The sequence below is a fragment of the Mus musculus genome, chromosome 13, assembly GCF_000001635.26.
Source record: "Mus musculus strain C57BL/6J chromosome 13, GRCm38.p6 C57BL/6J".
Taxonomy (NCBI): Eukaryota; Metazoa; Chordata; class Mammalia; order Rodentia; family Muridae; genus Mus; species Mus musculus.
Genome location: NC_000079.6, coordinates 49,606,085 through 49,624,527, shown reverse-complemented (window position 1 = coordinate 49,624,527; position 18,443 = coordinate 49,606,085). Strand labels below are relative to the sequence as shown.

Here is an 18,443-nt window from a genome sequence, read left to right as displayed (position 1 = left end):
AAATTAATAGGCATACTAGAACATTGTCCATTCTCAATCTTGTCGCTTTATTTCTGTTGATTTATTCAAGATTATACTAACTTGTTTTTTCCATATAAACAGAACCCTTCTACTTGGATAGATTTCACAATGTTTATTGTATATTTAACTCAAATATGCTATTAAGTATCATAAAAATAGAACTGTGTTCAGTGCTCTTGGTGAGCGTTCAGTCACAGAGAAAATGAGTCATGGACACAAAATAATACAGTGGGATAAAGTTACTGTAATTAACTTATAAAAATGAATGAGCTAGTTGACATTATTAGAGCAATAGTTGTGGCCTTACAGTTCACAGATGCTTTAATGAAAAGTTTCATCACCCTTAACAGAGGAGACAGGGGTCAATCTGGGTTGGAACAAAACCACCAAACTTAAAATGAATATTCTGGGAAGAACATGGAGAGTCTAATGTAAAACTTATAATAGAAATGATATTGGTACTTTTATGTATAAAAGATGAATATTTCTAAAACGCTGATCATTTTATGTTCAACTCCAAGTAATATGTAGAGTAATATTTGTGAGTGGTCTGTGCACCTTCCTCTGAAGCTTAGTTTTGGAACTTTAATCTGCATTGTGAGATTGGGTTTTCACTATTACATGTATCTGGAAACCATGGTCATTGAGAAATGGTGCTCTTGGGCTGGAATGAGCATATTTAGTTTGTTTGGGTGAACATATACAGGTGAAGCTGCACACAGCACAATGGTGTAGACTTTGTTTTCATTTCCTATATTTGAATAAACTCCTATACTGTGAAAAAGTTTACAATTATTTCATATTTGAGAATCTTTAAGGTGAAGGAACCTTATTATCCTTTGAGAAATGGGTAGGATTTTTACTTTTTTTTTTTAACAAAGTTTTTTAAGTAATTGACTAAAGGCTATCCATGTGACCACAAAGCAGAAAATTGAACTTTTCTAAATTGGCTCTGTACCAAAGAGTAAAATTTTCCCTTCTCTGGAAATGTTTGCTTGCGTGTGTTGTCCCTTTCCTTGGGCTAAGTGAGAAATGCAGTGAAGTAGCTGCCTTGACAGAAAGTACATTTCTGCTTTACAAAGAATGCTGATGAATCAGAGTCAGTGGAAGGTCACTGGGAGCACTTGGCTTTGCACAGGTTCTGGAACCTCTGTCTTAAATGCTTTTGAGATACAGTAAATGCTAAAAAAGACAAACAGTTGCAAGTTTCTTGGAATTTTCTTACTTCATTAGTCATGGGAATGGTGTATCTCAAGCAAGTGTCTGTGTAAAAGCATGCTATTTAGATAGTGGTTTGGTATAACAACAAGGAGACCCTTAATGCTGTTTAGTTTCACAGTATTTTGTTTTGAACTAAGAGATTCAGGCTGGATTATTTTTGTAGTCACATACAACAATTTTGGACACTTTGTTTAAACATAAACTTCCATCATAGTGAGATAAAACGGTAATGTTAAACTAATGTTTCTGTTCCTTTAGACATTAGGCACATGTACCTTAGGTTATAAGCTGCACTGATGGGGTTAGAAGTATGACCCTATGGGTAATCTTTTTAAGCAGATAAAACTGTTTGGATGCTTTCCCAGAGCAATTGGATTGCCCTCCAGGCGAATCTCTTCAATTCGCTCCCGAATGTAACGAGTGTCATTAGCCTTGCAGAATGTATCATCTGTAAGTGAAGATATGCTGTTAAACTGAAAAACAAAAGGAAAATATCAGTAATCTAAAACCAACTTTTTGTACATTTTACAATAGGGTCACATAAAGATATTTTGGCAATAATGTAATCTTTTTAAAAATATTAGTTCATGGTGATGACACCCTCTTTTGCAACCTAGACATATTTTAAGTGTTTAGTATTGTTATTACTCAGAGTTGCGTCCACTCAATCCTGTTTGGAATATAAACATGCAAGCTTAGAGAGAGTATCCTATTCTAAAGTGTTAATTCAAATGGTACTCTTTGCTTAAATAGCTGAAATTCTTGTGTTGCTGAGAATCAACTTTTTCTCGTTTTCACTTTTTCCTCACTTTGGCAATTCCCACTCAGTTTTCTTCTATAAAATGAGCTAAAGGGTCTCTAAAAGAATGTGTTAATCTCTAATTGGAGAAAGTAGCACAAATCAGAACTTTGGGTTCACTACTATTGGGAAAGAAAACATAAATCAGTGGCCTTAAAAATCTGTGCTCGAGGTAACTAGGAGATACACAGCACCTTGTGTCAGGTGCTTGAAGGTTATGCAGGTGGTTTAGCCTCCATTAGTCTGTGCCTCTTCCCCTTCTCCAGGCCTGGGAGGAATCCTGGGTCCTGGTAGCCAGCACAGATTTGGACACAGAGAATGAACTCCTAAGAAATTCTTGAATTAGGAGTATCTTTAGTTGTTTTTTATTTCCCGTTTTCATAATTTTGAATTACGACAATAAGGCAACTCATAGTACCACTCTAGAAAACTGCAATATCGGGTGAGAGACAGATGCGTGCTTTGGACTGTACCTGCAGTAGAAACAGTGTTGTTAGACTGAATCCTACTTACAAGGTCTCCATAGATTCAGTGTTATCAGAACTGAGTTTTAGAATACCCAGCTGGTATAGGAGAATTGGTACTATTTAGAAAACACCACACATTGTACGTCACGGGTGGTGTTAGAAAAAGCTCACCTTTCTTGAATTTAGTGTGACCACATGGCCTTGTGATCATGCTCTACGGTTGGGCCTCCAGCATCTACCTAAGATCTAAGGGTAACATTTATGTAGATTTATGTAGACAGTAACAATGACTGCCTGATGCCCATCCCTTCCTCATCCCAGTCAGTTTCAGCCTGAGAAATAAAGAGCTAACCAATGCCATAAAGAAAAATGTTTAAAATTAAATGCTCAGTACTAGAACACCTACCTGCTATGTGTGAGGCCCTGTATTCAGTCCCCAGCACTACTTAGAGCCACAACAGACTAGGAGGTGCCTAAAGATGTATTCTGCTTAAGAACAGACTTTGCAGGCTGGAGTGATGACTCAGCAGCTAAGAGCACAAGCCGCTCTTCCACAGGACCAGACTTCAAGTCCCAGTACCCATATGGCAGCTCATAGCTGTCTGTAACTCCATTTCCAGGGACCTGATATCCTCACATAGACATACATGCAAGCAAAGCACCAATGTGCATGAAATAAGTAAATCATTGAAAAAACAAAAACAAAACAAAAGAGCAGACTTTATACTTCCTAGACTGGTCTACTTAGCATACTCTGGACTGGACCTACAGTTCTTATATAGGCATTAAGTGATCATACTGCTTTAGCCATGTAACTGCAATTGACATAGAAATGAGTAAATTTCTTGATAAATAATAAAAATGACGCCATAGTTAACTAAAGCTAGTTATTATGCAAAAACAAGTTGTACCTGAAGGTGAATTACACGTAGACTTTCTGGTAAATTAGGAGGCACAGATTCCAGGTCGTTATGGTCCAAATAGAGAAAAGAGAGTTTATTCAGTTTCTGTAAAGAAAAATTTGAATGTTACTAGGACTATGCATTCTTTCACATCATTCAAATAATGTATATTTTAAAAAGAGTATGGATGTGTGCACATTTCAGTAGTGTCAGTATTGTTACTATTGGAGTAATAGTTGGTTACTCTTGTGACCTCCTTAGCAGTGTGTTTGGTTCGTAGACATTATGATATCTAGCAGAATGCTATTGCATACTCCACGTTTCTTTGGCCATACATCCTGTTCATCTCACCCCTGAACACTCAGCCTTTGAAGTTTGTCTAGGGAGCATCTGTGTGTAAGATTGGCTCAATCCATCCTTCATGTTTTTTGAGACTTTCCATTGAAGTTTTATCTATTTCTATAAAAAATGACTACTCCTAAGAGATTGTGCTTAGCAAGATGTTACTTTCCCAACACAATTTGTCAAACATGCAATTTACATGACGTGTTTTCTCATGAGGGATTTATGTTGGAATGTTTCTTATAATCAGTAAGTCACTACTGTATATGATTGTAAGCTGTTATTTCAGAATAACAGAATGTAATTTCTTTTGACATTACTCTTAATCTTTCTATGCATTTTGTACTACCATGCAGATTTTATTATTGGTATGTGTGAGGGTGTCCCGCCATGTATCTTAAACGACTCTAAAACTTAAGGTCCCCCAATATCAGGATTACGGGCATGTTCTACTGGCCCCACTTGTTAATTCTTTGCTATTATTTCGAACTTTTCTTTTTTCAATTTTAAAGAAATTATGTATCTGTGTTCATATCCATAAGCCTTAGTACACATGTTGTAAGTTAAAGGACAGCCCACAGCAGTTGGGTCTTTGTTTCCATGTTTGACTTAGGGGTCAAACTTGACAGTAAGCACTCTTTCCTGCTGAGCCATCTCCATAGCCTTTTATCCTTTCTTAAACATTCTGCTTTTGACCATGTGGACACAAACTAACTATCTTTCCAGGGCTGCTTTCATATGAATTATAGTAACCTGACTTTACTAGTAGTTATTGCAACCCTAGGGCATTCAGTAGAGTTTTATCATTTTCACACCAACTTGCCCAATATCTCTTTTGTAAAATCAAAAATGTTTAAACTAATCAACCTTCCTTTCTTCCTTCCTTCCTTCTGAGATGAACGTGGTCATCCTACCTTTCCCTGGCTTGCCTTCATCTGTTGGTCTTAAGCAGCCTCTTGCTTCACCTTTCCAAGTAACTTGGACTACAAGGAGTTGCACCATGTCCTGCTCTAAACATTCTGTGACCTGCTAGTTATTCAGAGACTCGCCTACTTAAAGACATTTCTTTATATTACAAATTTAAATTTAAAGCATTGTGTGCGTTGTGCATACACACATGTGCATGTGTTTTGAGACAAGGTTTCTCTGTGTAGCCCTGGCTGTCGTAGAGGCTGGCCTCAACATCAGTGATCCACCTGCCTCTGCCTCCCAAGTGCTGGGATTAAAGGCTTCCACTACCACTGCCTGGCTTGGAAATATTTTTTAAAAAGGCAGTTGTGGATGAATGAGATATTTGTGTGATTATATAAATAAGCATAAATTAGAATTTAGTAAGTTTGCGTTCTTCTAATCTTGTGACATTTCCTAAACAGTCTTAAACTTCAGGTCCTCCTGCCTGAGGCTCCTGGGTAGTTAAAGATGCAGGTGTGTAAGATCTTGTCTTTGTCGCTGTTGTTGTTGTTGTTGTTGTTGTTGTTGAGATAGTGGCTCGCTGTGTATCTCTGGCTGACTGGAACTTGCTATGTAGACCACACTAGCCTCAAAGGTACAGAGCTCCTCCTTCCTCTGTCATGCTCCACCATGCCTAGCATCTTGCCTTTTGATTAAGGTTTCTTCTTCCAAAAGTAGCTTGAGCATCTCATGCTTTTGCCTGAGATAACCTTCTAGGGCAGAGAGTGGTTATATCAAAGCTATGAAAGTTCTGGACACACGTGATTACTTTTTCAATTTCATAAAACATTTCTATTCTTTTGGAATTATTTTTCTTTGAGGAACACTGCTATGTTATCCACTAGAATTAAATATAAAAGATATTGGCTATTTCTGATTAATAGGAACAATACAAATCTTTTAAAACACTGAGCTAGTAATGTTTACTTTCAAATATAAAAATGTTCCTTTACTATTAATAGAAAACACCCATTTCTCTGTCTTTACATGACAGATGTTGTGGTATACATACTTTGCTTGTTTGAGTTTGTTTGGTACGTTGACCTTAGGGCCTCAAGCATGCTAAGCATACTTTCTACTACCAAGGTATACCACCAGCCATACATACATAACCTAATGTTCCCTTGTGGAATATATGTCATTTTGTTACAAGTTCTGAAAATATTGGTCTGGATAAATGCCAACCACAGCTGTCTTTACTTCTTATCTTGCTATACAGAAATAAGCCTCAGTAGTAGTACAGGAGCAGATTGGGGAGAAAAACCAAACACTAATGTAAAAATATTATCAGTGAGTTGCCTCAGCTGTTAGCATGTTGCTGCCAAGCTTGATGACCTGAGTTCCAGCCCCAGGACCCATATGTTGGAAGGAGAGAGTAATTTCCACAAGTTATCCTTGGCCCTCCACCTGTATGCCTGGTATACATGAGCCAACACACAAAATAAACACACACAATGAATAAATAAATGCAATAAAGACTTAAAATATAATCACAGATACTGTGTTTAGTCATATTATGGAATACTTACTTTGAATGTGTTTGCTTTAATTCCTTTACTCTTGATTTTGTTGTGTTTGGCATTAAGTAAAGTAAGCTTTGGAGGAAGAACTGGAAGTCTTAGTAGTTGGTTTTCAGCAAGTGTAAGTTCTTCTAACAGAGAAAGTTTTGAAAAAGTCCCATCTTCTATGTCTTCTATCAAATTTCCCGTAAAATCAAGTCTTCTTAGGTTTGCTTGAGGGAAATAAATACAAAAATATACTAGGATCTCATTGTGTAGATTGAAGAAAAGCATTTAACAGACCACTTAAGGCCCCATGTCAAGTTTGCTTTGCAGTGTTGATTATCTGATCTACAGCCTGGTATATCTGTGCTTTCATGAGGTGCTGGCGACTGAACTGGAGGCTTCATGCTTGGTGGGTAAGCACTCTACCACTGAGCGTCAGCCACAACCCTATAAGTAGGTTTGTGGAATACTGAGTCTTTCTGTGCATAACAATGATACCTTTTCTTACTGTGGTCTTATAATGTATGGTTCAGAGGGAATTTTTCAGTTTCTATCTAAATATATCAAAAGAAATTCTTACTGTGCATCATAGGAAGTAATTTTGGTTAATTGGATTTAAGCATGTAATTATTATTTTATATTTTTGCTAGCATGTTGCATTATAATTGTGGGTACATTGTATTGTCTGTACCTTCTTAATTAAGAGAAACAAAAACAAAAAGATATTCTGATTGGTTTAACATGATTCAGACTGAGAGATTGAGACAAACTCATTCATTTATTGTGTGTGTCTCTCTCCCCCTGCTGAGGGCAGTTTAGGCAGAGATGGCTAGGATGTAGTTTCTTTTCATTCATAGTAGCTGTTTTCTCAGAAGTTGTTATAACACTGAATTAGTGAATACAGAGCCTGCTTTTAGGAGGATTCCAGATGCAGGTACCCTTGAGTTTCTGCTCACTTGTTTTTGCCAACCAAGTAATATGAACCTTGCTTTATGTATATTTTTGTTTAAAGACAGTTTAATATACCCTTTTGGTTCATGAACATTGATATAACCCATGCTTGAGCGAAGTTTATCTGACACTTGCATTTTCTGCGTAGCCTTATCATTGCTGCCCTGCGTTTTGAAATACTAGATGGCACCTCAGCACTGTGCTTGTTGCCATTTCAACTAATATCCCAATATAAGGCAGAAGACTGAAAAACCATGATGCTAGATATGCTGAGACACCACTGCATTTTATGACAACTGGAAGTAAAACTTTGCCTTGCTATACCTTAGTTGGAAATGTGTATTTTGAGTACCTCAGTTTTGTTGTTCTGTGAATTTCTGCTAATGATCATATACATACTGGGGATTGAATCCACACCTTCATATGTGCTAGGTAAGTGTTCTAACACTTAGCTACATGTCCAGAAAAGCAAACTTGCCAATATGGGATCTACAGATAATAAGAACCAACTGTCTTTCAGTCTGCAACTTAGACTTATTAATGGCATGAATCCAGTTAGGCTTAATTCCATAAATGCAGAGTTTTAAAAGAAGCCATGCATGTGGCACAGTAGTAGGGAGCACTTGCCCAGTGTGGGGCCAATCATGGACTCAACTGCTGCACACTTCCAGTAAACAAGTAAAGGTTAGAAAAGCCAGTATGTAACTTGGTTGTAGTTTTCTTTAGAAACACTTACCGTGGAATCTAGAAAGCTGGCAAGGAATGAGTAATCCAGGACTGGGACTTGGTACTGCAGATACAGGCCTTAGTAAACCTGCTGACCACAGGCACCTTAGTTCAGCTATGGTTTGTTAGAGCAACAACTGGCTCATTGCTAATGCTCTAGCAAAGAGTTAACTGTGTTAACCACCACTGTTTCAGAGCTGTCTCCATTGGATCATCTAAGGAGGGTGGTTCCTTTTCATGGTAATGAGTAGAGCTTGGTGTTGGTATTTTAAAAATTGTTCTCCAGCTATTTTTTTTAAAGATTGCTAATTATGTATCCATGTGTTTATCTGTGTATTGGTAAGTGCATATGTGAGGGCAGGTGACTCGAGTCCAGATGAGGTCCTGGAAGAGCAGCAAATACTCTTAAACACCAAGTCATCTCTCCAGCTGTCTCCAGATATTTTTTTTAAATGTACCCAGGTTTAATTAAAGGAATCAGGAACTTATTATAATCCTAGCACATGGGAAGTGAAGGGAGGAGGGGAGGTGTTCAAGATCATCATCCTCTATTGTATATTGACTTCAAGGACAAAAGAAAACAAAACAAAGAATAAAAAAATAAACAGTAAAAAGGAAAACAAAAGTTAGTGTATTTATGACAAAAGTGGAAATAGAGCATCTGTTAGCTGAAGAAGCATACATGTTGCACTGACACTGCCTCCCACCTGAGCAGTGTGTGTCTTGAGACAATACCTATGTAAGATGGAATTGCAAAATCACCAGGAAAGAATGACCATGGAAGTCTATAGAAAGGAGATTCTTCTAATAAGGAAAAAAGTGATTTCTATAAAGTGTATGTTATATACTTGAGTGTTCCAATAGTGCTGCCCTTATATATAGAAAGTAAAAAATACAAAGAAACTTGGGCCTTTATATTTTAAACTTACGCATGTCTGCAAAATCCTTGGCAGTCAGCTTTTTAATTTTGTTGAATCGTGCATAAAGATAAGCTGATTCCTTTGGCAATGGTGGTACAGCATCAATGTCAACTTCTTCACAGTAGACAGAGCCACTTAAGCAGACACACAACAGGCATGTGGGCATTTCTAAATTAAGAGACAAAATTGTAAGCATAAGCTAATTTGAAAATATTTGTCATCTGACAGTAAAATTATTGTTATAATGAATGCTGTGATTTGAAAAGATAGGTTACAGAATCATTGGTGTGATGTCAAGAAAGATAATTATGGTAACCAACAACTTGTATTGTGTTTGATAATTTATCAAAATTTTACTTAAAGTCTATGGTCAAATATCTTATCACTTATTATTTATTTGTTTAGTCTTAAATATATATCAAGAGTACTCAAGATTCTTTTATTCTATTGGTGCTTTTGGGAAAATTTATCTTTTCTTCATTGAATTGCCAACACTTTGTCAGCAAACACATATAATAGAAGAGTATTTCTGGACTCCTACATTTATGCTTGTAGAGGTCAGAGAGCTACTAGGAGTAATTTCTTTCCTTCCACCATTGAGTTCCAGAGATTAAACATAGGCCATTGGTGGTAAGTGCTAAGGCAGGATAGATCACTAGCCCTCCATTGACTTTTAAAGAAATGTTTATGCCAATAACATGTTAGTATCTTGATTCCTATGCTTTTATAATATGTCTTGATTTTAGCAGGTAAAACTATCTGACTTTATTCTTCAACACTGTTTTGACTACTTTATATCCTTTCGATAGTTTTATACATACATACATACACATACATACATACATACATACATACACACACCCATAGTTCCTCATCCCCCTGTCCCCAAGAGGATGTCCCCACTACCCCCACTGCCAGGCATCCCCACTCCCTGTTTTAAAGTGTTTATATTTCTATTTGTTTTTTATAAATTTGTCTTTCCTGACTATTTACATATGTGTTTGTTTGGTTATATGAAACAGCGTTGTTCTAAAAAGTGAAACCTACACAGAAACTGTAAACTCTCCCCAGCTCTTCAGCACGCTCATTTTTCCCTCCCTTCTTTCACTTGTTTTCTTGGTGTAACTGGCCTGTGTATTTTTGTTTTTGTTTTTTAAATCTCCAGATTTAACTCAAGTCCTACACATGCTAGGAACTGTTCCACCACTTAGCCAAATCCTCGGCCCTTGTCAGATTTTTGAGTATCACCTCTTGTGCATTTCTTTTCACAGGAATGAACAGCTGCAGGCTCAGCTCTTAGACCATGTATTCTCTATGGAGGGCAGCATGCGAGAGACCTGCTGTTCATGGTTTACTTCTTTCACATATTGTATGTTAGCAATCACTCCAAACCACTCCATGTCCACACAGGTTGCCCTCACTTTTTTGTTTGCTCTTTTATTTTGCTTTGTTTGTTTTGTTGTTGTCGTTTGTTTTTTATGGTTTTGGATTTGGCTGTTGTTGTTGTTGTTTTAGATAATAGAGTCTGGCTGGTTTAGAATGCTGTATGACCGAGAATGACATTGGATTTCTGAGCCTCTTGCTTCTACTACTCATGTTCCGAGATTGCAAACATGTACTACTATTAACAATGTTATGGGGCACAGAGCATTAAATCCAAGGTTTCCTGCATGCTAAGCAAGCACTTTACCAACTGAGCTACACCCCCTTGCCCTGTCTCTGTCCTTTTGTAACTGTGTAGTCAATGTTTGGGCTGTTAGGTTATTTGCAGTATTTTGTAATTGCCAATAGTGCTTTGGTGATTTTACTTTTTTATTTTGGATATGCGTCTCCAGGGTAAAATCCTAAAATGTGATGGCTGTCGAAAGTAAATATGAGGCCAAGGCTGTAGCTCAGTAGTAGTGCTTCTGGCACATAGTTGGCCTCCATTTGGATCACAGTCACTGCCAAAAAAACAAGTACATCTATTTTGATTTTGTTTAATACTGCCAAATACCTGTCTAGAGGCATTGTACTAATTCATATTTCTGCTTACATTATGGTATAATATTTGTTACTAGCTGTGCATGGTAGTACATGCCTTTAATCCCAGCATTTTGGTGGCAGAGGCAGGCAGATCTCTGAGTTCGAAGCTAGCCTGGTCTACAGAATGAGTTCCAGGACAGCCAGGGCTACACAAGAGAACTCTATCTTGAACGCCACCACCATCAAAAACAAACAAGAAAGAATATTTGTTACTGTACAACTTTGACTATAGAATGTTTTGGTATACTATCTTTGTTTGTTTTAAATGTACATTGGTATTTTGATTGCATGTATGCCTGTGTAGTGTCTTAGATCCCCTGGAACTGGAGTTATAGACAGTTATGAGCTGCCATAAAGGTCCTGGAAATTAAACCCCAGTCCCTGGAAAAGTGATCAGTGCTCTTAATTGCTGAGCCATCTTTCCACCCCTTGTCTTCATTTTTATCAGTCAGGTTAAATAGGGGTGGATTATCAGTGTATTTTTTTCTCTTTTGTTTTTTAATGAAAATTGAGATTGGACATCTTTTCATATATTTAGTGTCACTTTAGAATCATTTTTAATGGTCTTCATAACTTTTGACCATTTTCAAAGTGTATTCTTAATTAAAAATATTATTGTATGTTTGTTTTGTGTGTATGTGCATGAACATTTGTGCTTGCTATGTCACATGTGTGGAGCTTGGAGTACAGGTTGCAAGAGTTTGTTCTGTTCAGCATCTACGGAGGACCTGGGGATTCATCTCAGATAGTCAGGGCTTGGCCCTTTGCCATATTACTGGTTCTCAGATGTGTTTTTGTTCAGTTTCTTTTCTTCAATTTATCAGTTCTTTAAAAGTTGGAGATATTACATCTTTATAATATGTTACAAATATTCTTCCCATTTGTGGTTGCCTGTTGTTTATGCAAAAGTGGCTTTTTTGGGTAATTTTGTAGAGTAATTTTAGAAATATTTCTATTAAAACATATGGATGTCAAGCTACCTCAGTACCAAACTGTGCCTATGCTTGCAATGCAGTATCTTATACATGCAGATCCATAATTTTTCTTAAGTTTTTTTCTTTTGTTTTGTGAAATATGAATCTAATTTATCTCTTTCCAAATGGCTCTGTAGTTCTCCTGGCCTCGGTTATTTAAAATATTTCTCCTTGGTGATTGAGTGCTTGAGACTTTCCCTGCTTTAATTATATGCTCAGTGTCTCCTTGTGTCTGTACATGTCTGATCTTTTTAATCTGTGTCAGCGGTATTTGTTCATGCATTATTCCCAGCTTGTTAAACTTGGTATGTTTATCTGCTGCTTGTTCAGCGCTTCTACATGTATTTTTGCGTTTTTCTATATATGTAGCTATGTGTATTTTAGAATCAACTTTCCAAGCATTATCAAAACTTAGTAATTGTAGTGGGATTTTCTAGTTTCTGAATTTAGAGAATAATATCTTTATGTAATTGAATTATCCTATCCAAGAAAAGGTATCTTTTTAATTATTTGAGTCTGTTTTAGGATGTATTTTCTGGTTTTGATTCATTTTAATGTTATTGTAGCAGGATAGGAATGGGTGGATATTTTCATGCTCTCATGTGAGTCCAGATTATGTAACATAACAGGAATAAATCAAACACAGGAACTATCGAGTATGGCTTGTGCTTTGTCATTTTACTGCAATTTTCCTATTGTTTTCATTGAAGCAGACTTTGTAGTTAGTTATGTAGAGGTTTTTTGCTGCTTTTTAAAACATCATTGAATTTAGAGCCTCATGCAAACACTATCAGTACATCCCAGCTTCTGTGACTTTCGTAAAGATAGTTATTAATTGAATAATATTTACCTCATTCTAAGGCTATTGACTGTATTTGAAAAATAATCTCTAGGTATTTCTTAATTTGTTTATTTTTGAGGCAAGGTCTTGTTACCTGAAACTCGCTTTGTCTAAGACTGACTTAGAACTCTTGGAGAACTGTCTGCCTTTACCTCCCAAGTGCTGGGATTGATAAAGCTGTATGATATCATGCCTGACTTTTGAATTGATTTTATGTGGACAGAAAAATAGGTTTTCTAAAGGTTAGGTTTAGACAAAGTGTTGGATGTTCTTGAACATTCTGGTCCACAGTTTTCATTCACGGTGTGAAATGTTAGGTGATGAGCACATGGCATCTAACTATAGACTTTACCATTAGAGATGAAATTTCAGTTTTTAATTTACTATGTCTTGAGGCAAATTTTGATTACTACAAAGAACAAAATTTCTTGTAAGTATTTTAAAATGATAATTTTCAAAAATGCTAGATGATAGATTGTTCATACTTACCATCATTTTCTTTCTTGGTTGGTAATGATGGTATAACTTCATCTTTTTGTAACTGAAGACTTTTCTCATCAGGAATTATCATAGTTTCTTTTTCCTATTGTAAAGGTAGAAGTTTGTTATCAGGTGTGATAAGTCACAAGCCTAACTGTAAGCCAGAGGGATCACAAACATTCCCTTAGTCACAATTAGAGGTATTTAGTTAAGATTTTGTTTTATATATGCATTTTGTTTGTTTGTATGTATGTATGTATGTATGTATGTATGTATGTGACACACATATTGGACAAAGGACACTTGTTCTCTCCACCATGTGGGCTCAGGGCTCATCTATGGCTGCAAAAGACTTTATCTTGCAGGTCTACCTTAGCTGCGCTGTATCTCAGCACTCTGTTAAGATTTTATACACAGTTCCATTTCTTTATTATTCATTAAACCACACTGTAAGTACTCTAGGTAGAATATGTATTCCTGAATAAAAGAATCCACCTATTAAATTTTTTTTTGTTTCAGTTACCTGAACTCAGTACTTGATATTATTAACAGTAATAATTCTCTGAATGGGAATGAAAGCTTTTCTAATGTGAAACTACTCTTTACAGCTTTTCATATGAACTAATTTTCTTTTTTCACCTTCCACCCCTCTGAGTGACAGTACAGCTTCTTTCATGACCTGGATGCTTTCCTGCCTTGACCTTAGGATGGATCCTTTGTATTCTGTCTAGCCTCTTGGCCTGACCAGGCCATTGGTGCAGGCTGTTGACACTGTGTACCTGGGGATTATCACTTACCCTCTATCCTCTTTTCAGATAATGTGTATTCTGCTAGTAGACTGTAATTTATTACATGAGGACCTATTCACTACTTTTTTTGTCCCTTCTATTTATGACTCCTTGTTGTCTCAGGGCACTCTGACCTTGCCCTAGCCCTCATTTCTATGTGTAAACTCATCACTCTTCTCCACTGAGTTCTCTACACAAATACTGGTCCACATATTTATATTGATGAAAAACTGCTTAAAGCTCCATGCAGTTAACCAGAAAGCTTTAAGATTTAAGGAATTTTGAAAGTATCTTGCATTTGGTTGATAGACTCAGATCATTCCAGTCGGATAATAGGCAATGAGCTTTTTAACTTGAAGCTGTTGCTGGAGATACCTGTCTGTTTTGTCTTAACAGGGGGGCAGAAATAATACCAGTATCTTAACTCATTCACTTGGAAAAGAAGCTGTAGCATTAAAATTGGCTCATTGTGAGTTAAGAAGGGAAAATGTTTGGAATGGTTAATCTGAAAATCTGAAAATCTTCACTGTCTGATTTGTAGTAAAACAGAACTTTTAAAGTAGTGAATATTATTATGTATCTGACTGATTTTTTTCCAGTGTGTGGGGGCATGATACGCAGTGGGCAGCACATAGTTTTATGCTGTTAACATCACACACACACACACACACACACACACACACACACACACACACCAACTAATTGCTTTGCGCTGAAGGTTGGATGTGAGTGATGATAAAAGTCATAACTCAGTGACATGTCATTACAGGTCCTTGGTACAAATTGGTAGAGTGAAATGTGATTAAAAGTAAATCCCTATAGTAAGGAGTTTTTTATTTGTTGGTACTCTATGTGATTGGCATGCATAGCCAGTAAGTATTCTTACATTCATTTCCTAAGACTGGATTTTTCTGAATTCTATAAACATAAGCTGGTAATACATCTTTTCCTAATTTATTTATAACACGCAACTCTAGGATCTTATGTAGCATTATTTATATAAAGTTCAGCTATCACCTTAAAGTCTAATGTCTCTTAAATTTTAATTCAAAATTTAAATTAGATTTCCTGTAGATAGTTTTGTTTACCATAGTTATTATTAATTCAGGAATCATGCATACTTGAAAAATATAATTACTTTAAATTTTAAAGTGCCTTTTTCCTTCTGAACTTATCAAATATTGAGGTTAAGGGGGAAAGCATGCATTTAAATGGGTATCATTTTAAAATGTAAATTTAAAGTAGAAATAAAAATACCTTAATACTTTTCCCATCCAGGTATTTATCTTCATAATCCTGGCTAAATTTGGTTTCTTCAGAATTGCCTGTTGCATACTCATAGTTAACATGTGAGTCCAGCTGCGACTGTGGTGCTTGCTGTGTCAGAGGCACGAAGAGTAGCAGGAGAAATGTAGAGTGCACAGTCTCCATTTCAGCAGACACAAGGTGACTGAAGTTAGGAGTGACTGACCTGATGACTGTGGAACGAAACTCTTTTTCCCTGGAAGTAAGAATGTAGACCATGGAAGCAGTTTTTAAAAGCTTGGAGAATATTTTGGCAGGATGGATGCAGTATGGGCTAGAGAACAAGTATTTAACTCTTAGTAGTCCTTAGTTAGATACAGTGTTTTATGTGCCAGTGAAGATTCTGAAAAATTCAGAAAGTAGTTTTATTTCTTACCCATCAACAATTTTAAAACTGCTGGTAAGTTTATTAAATGTCAAATGTCTTGAGTAGGGGTACTTGTATACAGTCAAAATCTTCTCGGGGTACCTGCAGTATAAATAGTTAATACAAAGATCCATAGTCCTGTGTCATGTGAGTTAAAAATATCATATTTCAGCATTGCTGCTTTAAAGGAACTCTTGATTCATATTGATGTAAAAGAAGCAGTTCTGAGAAAAGGCTTAAAACTTAAACCTTAGGCTTAACATCATAAAAAGTAGACATTAACACTTTTGAGTGGTAGGGAATGTAGGAAAAAACATTTAATCTTTCTAGTTTTATAAATTTAACAGATTGTCACTAGTTAGCTAGTAATGTTGCCTTTTTAAGCTTAAAATATGAAAACTTCACCAATACCACTTCAGACTGGCGTAATTTAATAAAACGTTAAGTGAGGAACTTTGGAGAATGTACTGGAAAGATTCTTTGAGGCACACCAGTGAATTTTAACTGCTGAATACAGGCTCACTCAGACTTTTAGAAAACTACAAACAGACTCACTTGGAGGTGCTGATGCTGCATTTATAGATGCCAGTTTGTCAAAAATCCAGTGGTTGAGATTTCAAAATAAAATGAGTTTATAACTTTTTCTGCTTCTAGTTCTAACCTACATCTGTCTTATATAAAATGATATATGAAAGTATTGTTAGAAATTAATTATTCAGTGAAAATGAAACTTATACTACAGATTACATTTATTAACATTTTAGAATCATACTTTCACACACAGTATCTAAATTAACATGTGAAAAACAAGCCTACCTTAGTATCTGGTTGAAGTCCTTGTGGTTTTCCTCAATAGGTATTCATCCCTGTGCATTAGTCCCAAGTGAGAGAGTGAATGAGCAAAGCTGTGGAATTGTTTCAAACTGCTGAATAAAGTTTCAGGGCCCAACAGTTTAAATCCCATGTGGAATTCAACAGCAGATTCCATGTGGTGGAAATCTTTGCCAACATTCCTTCTCGGGGTGAAATGCAGGGTGTTACAAGAGAGAATGTGCTGAGGATATTTGAAACTGCGGCACTAGGGCAGCTGCAGTGTACTGCACTCGGGATCCCTTTTACCTTGTGCACGAATCTTTTAGTGAATATTAGTTTATAAATCTTTTTAAAATCAGGCCTTTATTTTTGTGCTTTTCTGGTATAGAAGATGCTTACTTTTGAATGAAATAAAACACCAAACTGAGCATAGTCTTTGTTCTTTTTTTTTTTTTTGTTTTTTTTGTTTTTTTTGTTTTGGTTTTTCGAGACAGGGTTCTCTGTGTAGCTCTGGCTATCCTGGAACTCACTCTGTAGATCAGGCTGGCCTCGAACTCAGAAATCCGCCTGCCTCTGCCTCCCGAGTGCTGGGATTAAAGGTGTGTGCCACCACACCCGACCCGTCTTTGTTCTTAATTTAATGACAACTAAGGATTTTTGTTCCCATAATATAATTAATACAATAAAAATGTATATATAAAGTGAGTTTTAAAACAAATTATTTTATAGATTTGTCCTTTAGGGTTGTTGTTGTTGTTGTTGTTATTGTTACTGTTTTTCTGGAGGGGGTCATTCATGCTAGGGTTTTCTGGAGGGGGTCGTTCATGCTAGGGTTTCTCTATGTAGCCTTGGCTGTCTTGGAACTCACTTTACAGAACAGGCTGGCCTTGGACTCAGAGATCTACTTGCCTCTGCCTCCTGAGTGTGGGATTAAAGGTTTGTGCCATCACTGCTTGGCTGCATTTTGGTTTTAAATTCCTTTTTTTTAGTTCATAGAATTGTGAAATAGCTTTTAAAAAGAAGTTTGATTCCAAAATTTTGTAGTAGCAAAAAATTTTACTGAATGAAATTTTATATTCAATTTTGGAAAACTAAAGTAGGGAGTGGGTGTAGTGGTAAACACCTTTAATTCCAGCACCCAGGAAATATAGACAGGTGGATCCCTGTTAGTCTAGTCTACACTGAGTTCCAGACCATCCAGAGCTACATAATGAGACCCTATCTTAAAAAAACAAGCAAGTAAACAAACAAAAACAAAACAAAACTGAAGTAGTAGCATAGATACCATGTAAGCATCTTTAAAGTCTCAAATACTTATAATTTTAACACTTGAGAGTGAGAGACAGAGGATAGAGAATTCAGGGCTAGCCTGGATTACATAGCCCTTGTCCCCCACCCCCTATACCCCCCCAATTACTTTTATTTTATTATTCTTTGGCACTTGAGTAGTCACAATTATTTTTCCTAAAGCAAAACGTGGATAAATATTTAAAATAGAGCATGGGGGCTGGAGAGATAGCTCAGCAGTGTAGAGCACTTGTCCTTGCAGAGGAACTGTGTTCAATTCTCTGAAAGGAATAAGAAGTCACTAAAGAAAGTTCAACTAATGGTTGTGGCTGACCTAGGACAGAGATGCTGGAACAGAGTCTAGAGCATGCTTTGGATTAACTGATTCCTCAGCTGACTAATTGTGCATAGCCTAAACTCCCATTCTAAGTCCTGTAAGTGGTCTTTCTGACATGGTTAATCAACCCCTAAAACTATTGTGTGTGACCAGTCTCATCCAAAACAAAGACAGAACAAAGATAATATAATCAGTTCTGGGAAGATAAAGCCAAGTTCAACCACTCTAGAGAAAGCCAGAGCCTCTAGATCCTGTTCCCTATAGAACTGTTTGGAGCTGAGGTTGTTTTCCATTTCAGAAAGAAATGTTACATTCTGGTAGAAAATGTCTTAACTTTCTCTATTAAACGTGAAAGCTGCTGAATGTTTTATAGCAGGCATCCTATTGAAAGGAAATAAAACTGTAATTCATGTAATGTATG

The 18,443-nt window shown here is 36.4% G+C and overlaps 2 protein-coding genes across 9 annotated transcripts in view; one reads left to right on the top strand and one right to left on the bottom strand.

The window, feature by feature from the left end:
• Cenpp (centromere protein P) overlaps nt 1–18,443 on the top strand; it is a 188,926-nt gene that overhangs the window by 28,423 nt on the left and 142,060 nt on the right. The gene's annotated exons all lie outside the window — the stretch shown is intronic.
• Ogn (osteoglycin) lies at nt 27–16,513 on the bottom strand. The gene is made up of 7 exons (NM_008760.5): nt 16,402–16,513; nt 15,171–15,414; nt 13,135–13,228; nt 8,815–8,973; nt 6,233–6,435; nt 3,420–3,515; nt 27–1,715 (listed from the first exon to the last, which is right to left on the bottom strand). The coding sequence occupies exons 2-7, from the start codon at nt 15,342–15,344 to the stop codon at nt 1,545–1,547; spliced, it is 897 nt and encodes a 298-aa protein (NP_032786.1). The 5' UTR covers nt 15,345–15,414; nt 16,402–16,513; the 3' UTR covers nt 27–1,544.